The sequence below is a fragment of the Dromiciops gliroides genome, chromosome 2, assembly GCF_019393635.1.
Source record: "Dromiciops gliroides isolate mDroGli1 chromosome 2, mDroGli1.pri, whole genome shotgun sequence".
NCBI classification, from domain to species: domain Eukaryota; kingdom Metazoa; phylum Chordata; class Mammalia; order Microbiotheria; family Microbiotheriidae; genus Dromiciops; species Dromiciops gliroides.
This window is the reverse complement of record NC_057862.1, coordinates 566,058,676-566,072,842: the sequence shown is the minus strand read 5'-3', so window position 1 is coordinate 566,072,842 and position 14,167 is coordinate 566,058,676. Positions and strand designations below refer to the sequence as shown.

At 39.8% G+C, this 14,167-nt stretch overlaps 1 protein-coding gene across 1 annotated transcript in view; it reads right to left on the bottom strand.

Annotated features, from left to right (window-relative positions):
- Positions 1 to 2,001, bottom strand: part of SEL1L2 (SEL1L2 adaptor subunit of ERAD E3 ligase) — a gene marked incomplete at its 5' end in the record, with an annotated part of 96,718 nt that extends 94,717 nt beyond the window's left edge. The window contains 2 exon segments of the mRNA XM_043981105.1: positions 313 to 345; positions 1,993 to 2,001. Coding sequence (XP_043837040.1) covers positions 313 to 345; positions 1,993 to 2,001 — 42 coding nt within the window.
- Between the last annotated feature and the right edge of the window lie 12,166 nt (positions 2,002 to 14,167).

Here is a 14,167-nt window from a genome sequence, read left to right as displayed (position 1 = left end):
AGGGACATGTCCAGAATCACACAGTTAATAAGTATGTATCTAAAGCAGGATTTGAACACAGGTCTTCCCGCTTCTAATTTCAGCCCTCCGAACCACACTGTATTGTACTGTTTCTAATACCAAAAGAAAAAAAATCACATTTCTGCAAAGGCAGATGCTATTGTCTGTATGAGTATGTAAAAGGAAGAGTTGGCATATGATTGTATTCATAATGAGTGCATTTTATGTATAAATCTTTGAATCTACTTCAATATGCCTACCAATGAAGAGGTAGATGGATGAGTTTGAAACTACTAGTCAAAGTATGAGGGCCTTTGTTACAGAGAACTGAGAAGTTCAGTTTATCTTGATAAAAATGTTGAACAAATAAGGTTGAGAACTGAGAATGTAACATCTTGCTGTGAAGAAAAGTCATATGAGATAAGGCTGAACTAGTAGACTGGGGCCAGTATTATAGAAGACTTTAAGTAGCTAGACCAAGGGGTTAGGACTTTATTGAATCAATGAATCTCAGTGATTTTAAGGCTGATGCCATCTTTTTGTTGTTCAGTCATTTCAGTTATGTTCGACTCTCTGTGATCTCATTTAGGGTTTTCTTTGCAAAGATACTAAAGTGATTTGCAATTTCCTTTTCTAGCTCATTTTATGGATGAGGAAACCGAGGTAAACAATGGTCAAGTGACTTGCCTAGGGTCATGTAGCTAGTATCTAAGATCAAATTGGAACTCAAGATGAGTCTTTCTGACTCTAGGCCCAGCACTCTATACACTATGCCAACTAACTGCCCAAATCTAGGTCATCTAGTTCAACTCAAACCTGAACCCAGAATTCTCTCTACAGCTTATTCACTAAGAGGTATTCTAGACTAAGAGGTATTCCAGTCCTTTTATACCACTGTTTCCAAAGGCAGCACATACCACTTCTGGGCTTTCTTTTGCCAAGGAGAATGATTAGTAGACAGTTTTGAACAAAGGGGATCGTCTTCAAGCTATGAACCAGTGATGTTGACTTGGATTTTTTTTTTTGGCGGGGCAATGGGGGTTAAGTGACTTGCCCAGGATCACACAGCTAGTAAGTGTCAAGTGTCTGAGGCCAAATTTGAACTCAGGTACTCCTGAATCCAGGGCTCGTGCTTTATCCACTGTGCCACCTAGTCGCCCCCTGACTTGGATTTTTGACAAAGTTCTAGAGATTATTATAAAGAGATAGTTTGTGAGTATTTAGAAAGGCAAATGGGGATCAATGAGATAGCACAGCAGAACAGGTCATGCCAGATTAAGTTTATTTTCTTAGTGGACAGTTTTCTAGATCCAGGGAATGCCCTAGGTTTAGTATACTTGGATTTCATCAAAGCATTTGATAACATCTCATAAAATCCTTGAGTACAAAAGAGAGGTGTGGATTGGACAATAGACTATAGGTAGATTTGAGGACTGGTCTGGATCAGAATCTGACCCAAAGAATAGTCATTAATTCAGACACATTTCCAGGAGAGTTCTATAGAACTCAGTTCTCAACCTTATTTGTTCAACATTTTTGTTGGTGAGTTGGATCAAATTTTCAAACAAATGACTCAGAGGTTGGGGGAGAGAAATATCTAACATATGGGACAGCAGAAGTATGATCCTGAAAGATCCTAACAGAGGTTAGGATGGTGGGTTAATTCTAATAAGGTTAAATAGAGATAAATGTGAAGCCTTAAATTAAAAAAAACCACCAACAACAAAACTTCAAAATTAACAGCATTTAGGAGGTATGACTAGACAACAATTCACATGAAAAAGATCTGAAGCTTACCTGTCATTACAACTACCAGAGAGGCTGGCAAACCTCTTGAATTTAGAAATTCTGAGTTGCAGTAGGCTCTACCAATGGGGCATCTGCACTAAGTTCAGCATCAATATAATGAGCCCCCAGAAGGAGAATGGGACCACCAGGTTGCCTAAGGAGGGCTGAACCAGTTCAGGTCAGAATCATCATCATCATCACCACCTTCTTCTTCTTCTTCTTCTTCTTCTTCTTCTTCTTCTTCTTCCTTCTTTCTTCTTCAGACCTGTAGTTTTATAATTGGTGTGGGGATTATCTTGGTGAGGTAGAACATTGTGTTTATTTCTGAGTACCACAGGACATGGACAAAAGGGAAATCTAGGAAAATAACTAGGATGGTGAGAGAACCATTTAAGAATTGGTTGAAAGAATAGGAATATTTAGCTAGGAGAAATCTTGAGGACGAGGGGACAAATACGATAACTCTTTTCAAGTATCTGAAAGGCTTTTGTGTGGAAGAGGAATGAGATGTTCAATTCTGGTAACAGAGGGAAGAACTAGAAGTAACAGGTTAGTAGGACAAAAAGACAGACTTGGACTCCACATTAGGAAAACTTCTAAACAACTAGACTTTCCAGAAATGGTATGGGCCCCATCAAGAGGTAATGGGTCACCCTCAATGGGGGAAAGGGTCATTCTTGGTGGGATATGTTAGGGGGGATTCCAATGTAAGTATGGATTGGATTAGATGGTCCCACAAGTCCTTCCCAGCTATGAGATCGTATTATTCTGTGATTTGTCACTTGGATTGCATTTCAACTTTTAATAGCCAGAAAACCTAATTTGTGGGACTCACTAAATGTTAGTTTTATTGATCATAGTTTGTAGCTAGAAGGGCTTTATGGAGAGAGAAATGATAGAAAAAGATGTTGTTAATAGTGGAGACAGTCTAAGAATGAGCAGTTAGTTGTTATCATTCTTCCTTCTTCCATATGCTCTATCTATTCCAGGGAGTTTGGGCTCAGCAGCTTTGGTTAAACCAAAAGCAGATGACAGAGGAAGAAGTTGCCGCTTACTGACTGTACAGATGAGTTAAATTTCTCATTGCCCCCAGGATAATACAACTGAGGAAAGGGAGACTGTGTTTATCTTTTTTTTTTTTTTTTTTGCACACTTCACAGTTCCAAGCAAAGTACCTTATACAGAGTAAGCCCTCAATGAATATTTTATGACTGATTTGTTGTTTTAAGCAATGATTGTGGTTATAATAGTCTAGAGAAGGAGAAAACAAAATTTAAGGACAGTGATCTGGGTGTAGCTTCAGGAATGCAGGATAAAAGTTACCAGCTCTAGTTTGGATAGAAAGGATCTCTCTGAAGCTTGTTAAAGCTCTGGGGTAGCTTGTATGGCCCTGGTAATAGGAACTTGAGTAAAGATGTCAGAAAAGAAAAATTTGACCCAAGGGCTATTTTCTATGTCTGTTGGGTGGGGCTATGGGTTTGACTAATAAAAGTGTTGGAATGAGTTGATTATCCTAGGGACAGCCTCACAAAAGAATTATAACATTTCCTTATAAGAAGGAAAAGGACTACTTACATAATTTCTACTATGAGCTCTGCACTGTGCTAAGTGCTTTACAGATGGTATTTGTATCCTCACAACAACCCTGGGAGGCTGGTGCTACTATTATTATCATTACCATCTTAGAATTGAGGAAAGTTAGGCAGAGGTTAAGGGAATTGTCCAGGGTCACATAGCTAGTAAGGATCTGAGGCTGAATTTGAACTCAGGTCTTCTTGATTCTAGGTCCAGTGGCCCATCTACTGAGTGAAACAAGCTTGGCAAATGGAGGCCATCTCACCAAAGTCAGAACTGGATACACATTTTTCTGGAATGGACACAGTGAAGGGGAACCCCATGCATCTGGTGTAGGTTTTGCAATTAAAACTCATCTAGTTAATAAGCTTGTATACCTATCAAAAGGGGTGAGCAACAGATTTATGATAATGTGATTGCCACCGGCAGGGAAGCCACCATAATTAGAACCTGTGCTCCCACCATGATGAACCCTGGTGAGATCAAAGAAAAAAATTTATGAAGACCTGGAGACCCTCATCATCATTGTGCTGAATGACAAGCTTGTAATTGTGGATGACTTTAATGCTAGAGTAGATTCGGAATAGCAGACATGGCAGGGAGTCTTTGGGAGGAATGGGGTCAGAAACAGCAACAGCGATGGTTACTAACGACTGAGACTTGTGCATCTCATGACCTTGTCAGCAACACTATCTTCCATTTACCTAAATGCAATACAACTTCATCTCACAACAAACATTGGCATTTATTAGGCTCTGCCATTGTAAGGAGGAAATCAGACAGGATGTGAGAGTAATGAAGGTGATATGTGGTGCAGAGTTCTAGATTGATAATAAATCTATACTCTCCAAGCTAAATATTCATGTTCATCAAAAGTGGTGGTCCCCAAGGCAAGACAACTACTAGAAAACTCAATGTCAACAGATTAAAGCACTTCTCCAAGGGGGAACAGTTTGTTGCTAACTTGGAGGGAAAGCAGAGCTTTTGCAAAAGCTGCCTGAAATATTCGAGGTTATATAGCAAGAAGAGGTTATCTCCCAGGAGTTCAAGGATACCTCCATTGTCCATCTCTAAAAAGGTAAAGGAAATAGATTGTCCTGTGACAATCAGAGGAGGAAGTGTGTGTGTGTGTGTGTGTGTGTGTGTGGGTCTCTCCGTCATTGTTGGAAAGATTCTTGCCATAGTCTTCCTTAATTGACTGATCCTTCACTTGGAAGATGGTCATCTAATTGAGAGCCAGTGTGGCTTCAGCAAGGTCTGAGGAACAGTTGATACAGTGTTTGCTGACAACTCTCAGAGAAACTCCAGGAGCAGAACAGAGGTCTGTACATAATGTTCATTGATCTGACCAAGGCCTTTGATACTGTTAGTTGTAAGGGTTTGTAGAAAATTATGTCAAAATTTGGTTGTCCAGAGAAGTTTATCAGTATTTTATGTCAATTTCATGACAGCACGCTTGTCCGGGTTCTGACAATGGATGATGCTCTCGCACTTTCCCAGTCACCAGAACAGTGACACAAGGCTGTGTGCTTGTTTCCATGTTTTTAAGCTTGATGTTTTCAGCAATGTTGTTAGATACCTTCAGCGAGGATGAAAATGGCATCAAGGTCAGCTACTGCACTGATGGTAAATCATTTAACTTGAAAAAACTACAAGCCAAGGCTAAAGTGGAGGGAGAGTTGGTGCATGATTTCTTGTTTGCAGGTGATGGTGTACTCAGTGCTGCCTCTGAAACTGAGATGCAATAAAGTATGGATCTAACAATCAACACTAAGATAACCCAGGTTCTCTACCAGCTAGCACCACACCATCCGTACCTGGAACCACTATTTGCAGTAAATGGAGAAATTGTGAATCTTGTGGATAAATTCACTTACTTTGGCTGTGTACTTTCCAGGGATGTACACATAGATGAAGAGGTTGATGCATACCTTGCCAGAGCTAGCTCAGTGTTTGGGAGGCTCCAAAGGAAAATATGTAAGAGACTGGTAGACAGCCTATCAGACTAAATGTCTATCAGTTGTGCTGATCTCATTGTTGTATGCCTGTGAAACATAGACAGTCTACCAGCGCCATGCCAGGAAACTTAATTGCTTCCATTTGAATTGTCTTAGGAGGATTCTGAAGATCACCTCCCTGGATAAGGTACCAGATACTGAGGTCTTTTCTCGAGATGAACTGCCAAGCATTAAAACTCTATTGCAAAGAACCAACTCCAATGGGTTGGCCATGATGTTTGAATGCCAGGCCTATATTTGCCTAAAGGATTATTCTATGGAGAACTCACACAAAGCAAGCTCTCACATGCAGTAATACAAGGACATACTCCATGTCTCTCTGAAGAATTTTCAAATAGATTGTGTGACATTGGAGACATTGGCACAAGACTCCCAGCATGGTGTGCCTGCATCAAAGGAGGCACTGTGCTCTCTGAGCAAAGAAGAATTGCAGTAGCTTAAAAGAAACACAAGAGGCATAAATTTAGAGACATCTCCACTCCAAATGTTCACATGAACTATTTGTGCCTGACATGTGGTAGAGTCTTCTGAGCTTGTATTAGTCTGATCAGCTACAGTTGGACACAACTTGACTCCAACATAGTGATGTCATTTTCATCCTCTTCAAGAATGAAGGACAAGGGGGCAGCTAGGTGGTGCAGTGGACAAAGCACCAGCCCTGGATTCAGGAGGACCTGAGTTCAAATCTGACATCAGACATTTGACACTTACTAGCTGTGTGAACCTGGGCAAGTCACTTAACCCTCATTGCCCCTCAAAAAAAGAGAATGAAGGACAAGAACGAACCAACTCCCATAATTTCATCTGATCTTTATATCAAACGTATAATAACAGGTATTGTATCCCTTTTTCCTAGGGGAGTAAACTGAAGTGTACAGTGCCTAAATCAACTTGTTTTTGGTGGTAAAGCTAGTTGGTGGCAGAGGTGGGATTAAAATCTAAGACTCTCAACTCTAATTCCAGCATTCTTTCTACTGTGTAATGTTTCCTCTCAATCCCTTACAGCTATAGCTTAAACCAGGTGTGGACTCATAGTATATTACCATATTTTTGGAACAAATGATGCTCTTTTTTTCCAGTGGGTTAAAGGAGAAAATGATGGGTAATGGTTGACTATAAAGGAGAGGCAAGTTATCTATTATAAGGATCTGTGATTTCTGGATTTATGATTTCTTCAGTGTGGGGAATTCAAACTCACCTAAGAAACAATTGATAAGTTTCAGAGAATTACCTAGGACACACAGAGGTTAAATGATTTGCCTAGGATCATACCTATCTGCTATAGTTTTCCTTTAAAACTCTCTCTCTCTCTTTCTCTCTCTCTCTCTCTCTCTCTCTCTCTCTCTCTCTCTTTCTCTCCATTTCTCACTAAAAGGATTTAAAAATTTTCGTTTTAATTGACTGTGGTGTTGGAAATGAATAAAACTACACAATTCTGTGTTACTAGAGTTTATACAACAATTCCAGGAAGTTTTGCAACAATAGCAGTTACAAAACTGGTCAAGTTAATCAAAACAATATCTCACTTGATAACTTCATTCACTGAAATGTCTAACTACTTTGCCAAATTATTCCGAATGACAGTAGATACAATCATGGCTGTCAAAAATATCTCAAAAGCTTGGAATAATATGGAGTAGCATATAAAATTCTTATTTGTATATTTTACATAAAAGATATGTAGTAGATAAAGAACCAAATTTGGCATCGAGAAGGGTTTCAAGTCCCACCCTTGACCTGTACTGGGTACAACCCTGGACAAACTACTTAACCTCTCATTGCCCCTGGAGAATGTTCAAGGCTATAAGTTACATAATAGTTGCTGTTCTTCATTGGTAGAAGGAATTTCCTTACCAAGTAGCTCCCTGTGCCAATGAAATCACAGGTCCAGAAAAAAAAATATGTGTATGTAAGTGTGTGTGTGTGTGTGTGTGTGTGTGTGTGTGTATGTGTGTGTGTGTAGGCAGCTAGGTGGCTCAGTGAATAGAGTGCTGGGCTTGGAGTTAGGAAGAACTGAGTTCATATCCAGCCTCAGACATATACTGTGTGACTCTGGGCAAGTAATTTAATTTCCATTTGCCTTAATCCACTGCAGAAGCAAATGGCAAACCACTCCAATATCTTTGCCAACAAAACCCCATGGACAGTATGGTCTATGGAGTTACAAAGAGCCAGGCACAACTGAACAACAATAAAAACAATCTGTATATATAAGCACACACATACATTTAGACACACACAAACACACATATACATATGTGCACACACATGTATGTATGGCATATATAGAAAGGTAGACACTTCATAAAAAATATATCCATCTCTCTATGATATATGCATATATGTGCATGGGTATATAAAATTATAAATAATAAATATACATTAAAAATATAGCAATATAATACCTACACAAATGCACATAAACACACATGTGTGTATGCATATATACATATTATCCACCTTTCTCAGTGACAATATTGTTATGTTAAATAAGCTTATGACCAGGTAGTATAGGCTGAATGACTGGCAAGGAAAATCTCTGACTATAAAAATATAAATAGTCAAATATTTAAACAAATGAACAAGACACATGCAAATAATCTAAGAAAATAAATTAATAATAAATAATTCTTTATTTTATATGTTAAATTATATTTACATCTTGACTAGTAACATCATAACCTAGCAGTGAGAGTTAATAAAATTGACTATTGAGCAAGCATATTCACATCTCTTTACCTGTCTTAGAAGATTTAAATGACCCCAGAGGCAGAAATGAGAAATTCTATCTGTGGCAATGAAACTCACATGAACAGACTTTGCTTATTTCTCACCTGATTTGTCAATTGAATTTAATCTGAATCAGATTCTGCCACTGATTTTCTGAATAATGCATTAGAAGTACACTTGTGCCATTAATATGTGCTAGGAAGAAGTAACTAACGTTAGATAGGAAGAAGAATAATCTATTACACAAAGCAGCAATTCGTATAAGAATGATTCAGCATACAAGTTAGTCTGATTAAAATATAATAGAATCAGATACTTCAAAATAAGAGAACACATATTTATAATAATCATGTTTGTGTGAGTTGTCTGTCTGCAAATCATGATTAGCAAGCATAAATACACTTCCTAAGTAAAGGAAACAGTATAGATCATTCCAAAGAAAATACTTATTTCAACATACTATTATAATAATCATAAAATCCATTTTTTTTCCAACACACTGGTGAAAAATGAAATACAAGGAAACACTGAACTACAAAGGAGATGTAATCTAGTATGTAAATAAAGTGTTCATTTAACATTCAAGAATTGCAAATTAAAAAATGGGACCAGAATCAAACATATGTCTAAGACCAAGCTGCTCAGTAAACAGAATAAAAGGAAACCAAGATGAATAGAAATTCATTTTGAAATGCAGTGTCATAAACCAGTTTCTGGTTAACTTCATTATCATGTATTATTTTATTAAGTTTTGTGTACTCATTGATATATTTTTGTTTCCTCATTTATCTGGCATCATTGGAGAATGATGTAGTTGACATAAGGGGATCATTCAGACACGTGAAGCATTCTTTTTTAAGCACTAATATTTTAATTGGAATCTTTGTAAAAATGTCAGCCTGGGGCAGCTAGATAGCGCAGTGGATAGAGCACTGGCCCTGGAGTCAGGAGGACCTGAGTTCAAATCCAGCCTCAGACACTTGACACTAGCTGTGTGACCCTGGGCAAGTCACTTAACCTCAATTGCCTCATCAAAAAACCAAAAACCAAAAACCAAAAAAAAAATGTTAAAAAAAAAAAAGTCAGCCTGAGGGGATGGGAGGATAGTACTGCCCTCTACAGTCTTAGGGAAGGTAGGAGGTGAGGAAGATTTAGGGGGAAAGATAATGAGTTCTGTTTTGAACATGTTTAGTTTAAAATATCGACTGTATATCAAATTAGAAATATCTGAAAGGTATTTGGAGATGTGAGATTGTAGGTCTGCAGAGAATTTGAGGTTAGGATAGGTAGATTTGAGAGTCATCAGCATAGTGATGGTTATTAAATCTGTTCAAGCTGATGAGATCACCAAGGCAAGTAGTATAGATGGAGAAGAGAAGAGGTCTCAGGACAGAACTCTGATGGTTCTGTTATGTTATGAATAGATTATGTCAGGAGGCAGTGATGACTGAGAAGGAATAATCGTAGAAGCCACTATTGGGGACTCGTGAACGTGAAGTTTTGCAAGCAAAACAGCACATGGAGATACCTGGTTCCAAGGACTTGTGGAAACCAGGGAAGACAAGACCTGAGTAGAGATGGAGATTCAAAGAGTAGGTGTGAGATAATGGTAGGAGTTGTTTTGAGCAATGAAAGCAAGGCTGCAACCTTACCCCATGAAGCCAAAGCTGTGAGACTTTGAGGACCTTATTAATCCCATGACTCTGGGGACACGAGGGGAAGAGACTCTATTTGCTTAGGAAATGTATGTGATTGCTTAGTTTATACTTTGTTTTTATTGATTTGCTGTTGTCTTTTGCCTGTGTCTTATTAGGATGGTGCCTATGCATGCATGCATGTACATGTAAGCACACATGCATGTACACAGATACATATATGTATCTGTGTCTATGCATATATACCTGTGCACAGACAGACAGACACGGAGAGAAAGTAGTTTTTTTTGTTTTTTTTTTTAGTGAGGCAATTGGGGTTAAGTGACTTGCCCAGGGTCACACAGCTAGTAAGTGTTAAGTGTCTGAGGCCAGATTTGAATCAGGTACTCCTGATTCCAGGGCCGGTGCTCTATCCACTGTGCCACCTAGCTGCCCCTGAGAAAGTAGTTTTAAAGATCTATTCCCAAAGTGGGAGGGCTCACGTAGGGCAAAGTACTAGGGAAGACACTCAAGTCAGTTGCTATAGGTCCAGGTGTGTGTCTCAGTATGCCTCAGCCAATAGTGGGAAGCTAGGAAGGGCAGATCTGTCTAGGAAAGCTCAGGTTAGTCTGGAAAAAGCAGCCACTGAAGTATGATGTCCCTTCTCTGGGCTGGAGGTGGGCATTACAGGGAAGTTACTTGGCTGAATTGTGGCTTCTCTTGTGTAGGTGGAGGAGGCAATCCTTCCATCTGTGGGATTAAAAAAGTGATGTGTAAAGTCCCCTTTGGGGGGGGGATGAGGCAACTGAGAGATGGTGGAGCAAGAAAGTCAGAAACATAGAAACTTGTGTTTCTGCCAACAAACCCAGAGAGGAAAGATTCCCAAGGGAATGTGGAGGTAGACTGAGTCCTGAAGCCCTGGGGCAGTAGGTTTGGAGCTCAAGAAGGGAAATTTCTTATGGACTGTTTGGAAGGATAGGATTAACTTTCCTGTTGTTTGAAGGGAGGAGGAAATATATGTTTTATTGGGGGCATATTTAGAGTCAAGAAGACCTGGGTTTGGGGCAGCTAGGTGGCGCAGTGGATAGAGCACTGGCCCTGGAGTCAGGAGTACCTGAGTTCAAACCCGCCCTCAGACACTTAACACTTACTAGCTGTGTGACCCTGGGCAAGTCACTTAACCCCAATTGCCTCACTAAAAAAAAAGAAGAAGAAGAAGAAGAAGACCTGGGTTCAAGTCCTGCTTCTGACTGACATATTGGCTGTGTGACCTTGGGCAAATCCTCTCAGTTTTGGGCAAATCCTCTCAGTGTTCCAATACCTACATGGATAGAAGTTCCCTTCATGGATGAAATTACATATCTGGACAAAAGAAATATGCCAGTCACCTTTACTAGATGTTGGGGATAGAAATTCACAAATCAAACAATACCTCTTATATTCTCCTTGTGGGTGCAGGAGCATTGAAAAGAAGTGCTGACATCTGGGGGGGGGGGGGACCAAGAAGTGGAATGTCCCTTCTCCAGGCTGGCAGTGGGGATTGTAGGGAAATTACTTGACTGAATTGTGGCTTCTTTTGTGTAGATGGAGGAGGCAACCCTTCCATCTGGGACTGAATGGGATTAAAAAGGTGGTTTGTAAAGTCCCCTTTGGGAGGATGAGGCAACTGAGAGATAGTGAAGCAAGAAAGTCAGAAACATAGAAACTTGTGTTTCTGCCAACAAACCAAGAAAAGCTTTGCACAGGCCATTCATTTAAAGATTTAGGAATCATTTCCAAACTGTGTACCAAATCTGTCATTGAAGCATTTTCCTTGCTCATTTAGGAAGGATGTAGTTTTACTTCAAGACTATTTTATCTCATGGAAGTAATTTTCTTTAATATCCAAGGATTAATTGGTTATTCCATTATGATGGATGCATCCTTTACTGATTCAAATCAAACCCTCTTTCTCCCCCCCACCACTTTCTGCCCCCACCTCAGGGCTTTTAGTAGCCAAACTTCAAGGATTGTGATCACAAAATTCCTTATCCTGGTGCTGAACGGATGATGAACCATTTGAACTTAGCAAGGCTGATCCTCCAATGGCAGACACAGTCTGTCACACTGAGTCTGTACCCAAAACCTTTCTAGCTGTCAGAGTTTGTATTCAGTTGTCATAGCCTTCAGGAAACACACAGGATGACAGAATCAGGAAAAACCTCAGAATCTAGTTCCCACCATAGGGTTCTTACAGACTAGAACTATTATTTCTTGAACATAGAGAACTCCTAGTCAATTCAAGTCAGCAAGAATTTATTAAGTGCCTACTATGGGTCTTTTATTGTGCTAAGCTCTGGGCAATCCAACAGAAGGTAAAAATAGTCCCTCTCCTTAAGGGCTTCACAGTTTAATGGGGGAAACAACATACAGATAACTATGCACAAATGTTCGTACAGAATAACCTCAAGAGAGTAAGAGAAAAAAGGCACTAGAATTAAGGGGAACTAAATTGCCTAGAGCTCTGAGAATTTAATGACCTGCCCAGCATCACATAGCCAGTATATATCAGAGGTAGGATTAGAACCCAGGTCTTTCTGGCTTCAAGGATGGCTCTCTATCCAGTATGCCCTACTGCATCTGTCTACACTGTACTGGAGCAAGTTGTTGTTCAGTGGTTTCAGTCATGTCTGACTGAAACTGGAGTGGTTTGCCATTTACATTTCCAGCTTATTGTACAGATGAGAAAATCAAGGCCAACAGGGTTAAGTGACTTGCCCAGTTAGTGTCTGTGGCCAGATTTGGACTCAAGTCTTCCTGATTCCAGACCTAGTGCTCTATCCATTGTGCTACTTATCTGCCTGCTGGAACAAGAATCCCTTCTAAAACAAACTAGACAAATGGTTAATCCAGCCTATGGTTGAAGACTTCTAGTGATGGGAAATCTACTACTTCCCAAAGCATCTCCTTCAACTTTTGAATAGTACTAATCAGGAAATTACTCCTGACATCAAAGCTACACATGCCTCCTTGTCACTTGTCTCCTGGCTTTACTCTCTAGGGACATGCAGAAAAAGTCTGATCTTCCACATGATAGACCTTCAGATATTTGAAGACAGACATCATGAACCCACTAGGTTTCCTCTTCTTCATTCTAAACCTCCATTTATCCCTATTTGGAATGATCTTGAGCTCCTTTACCTCCTGGTTACTCTCCTTTGGATATTCTAGTTTATCACTGTCCTTCCTAAAACATGGTGCCTAGAACTGAACACCAGATTCCATGTAGGGTCCAATAAATGTAGAATACTGTAGAATTATTATCTCACTACTTCTGGACATTATATTTTTCTTAATTCACTACATGATCATGTTTTTAGGGTTTCCATATCATAGAAAATCACAGAATTTCAAAGTTGGAAATGACCTCAGGGTCAGTTTAGTCTAGTTCACAACTGAAAAATAATTCCCCCTTATAATATGCTGGACAAATGATCATGCATCCTTTTGCTTGAAGATCCCCAATGAGGGGAACCCCCAAATTTCCTGAGGCAGCAATTCTACTTCTGAAAACTCTGGCTGTTAGCACAATTTTCTTTCCATCTAACCCAAATCATCATCTTTGTGACTCTCCTGTATTACTCCTGGATTTGCTTTCTGGGGCCAAACAGAATAAAGATAATCACTCTTTCTTGTGACGACTCTTCAAAGATTTGAAGAAAGCTCTCCTATTGCTCCAAAGTCTTCTCTTCTCTAGGTCAGACATTTCCATTTTCTCAGATCAATCCTCATGTCATGAACTCAAGGTACTTTACCATGCTGTTTGCCTTCCTCTGGCTTATAGCCAGCTCAACAATGTCCTCCCCACAATGGGGCACTCAGAACTGAGCTCTCCAGATGTGATCTGACCATAGTAGGGAGTGGCAGAACAACTGCCTTTTTATTCCTAGAAGCTGCTTTTCTCTTAGCTTTCTTGGCTGTCATGTAATTGTGGAAACCTTATCATCAGGAAAGATCTAATCATCCTTGGCATTTTACTTCATCCCTACCCTCTGTCCCCATGCTACAACTTCTTGGAGCCACAGAGAAGAGTTGAGTGAAAGTGAATACCAAAGGTGGATAAGCAGCCCTGAAAAGGAAAAGCCCTCACACCAGAGATGCTAGCTTCTCTGAACATCCTCTACACCCCTCAAGGCCTCAAATCTGTTAGTGAATTAGGGGATGTCTATTCCCAGAATATGAAGACTTTCCCTGTTGGAAAAGACAGATGAGAATAGTTTCTTCCAATGGTTATGAAAGTGGCTGAAGCAGGCACTGTGAAGAGCCCAACTTTTGGTCAGGTATCAAAGACACCAAAGTTACTCACTGCATCCTGGGGCCATTGTCAGTCATCTTGACTTTTGTCTTACCAACTGGACTTTGGTGACTCAGGAAGTGAGAGTG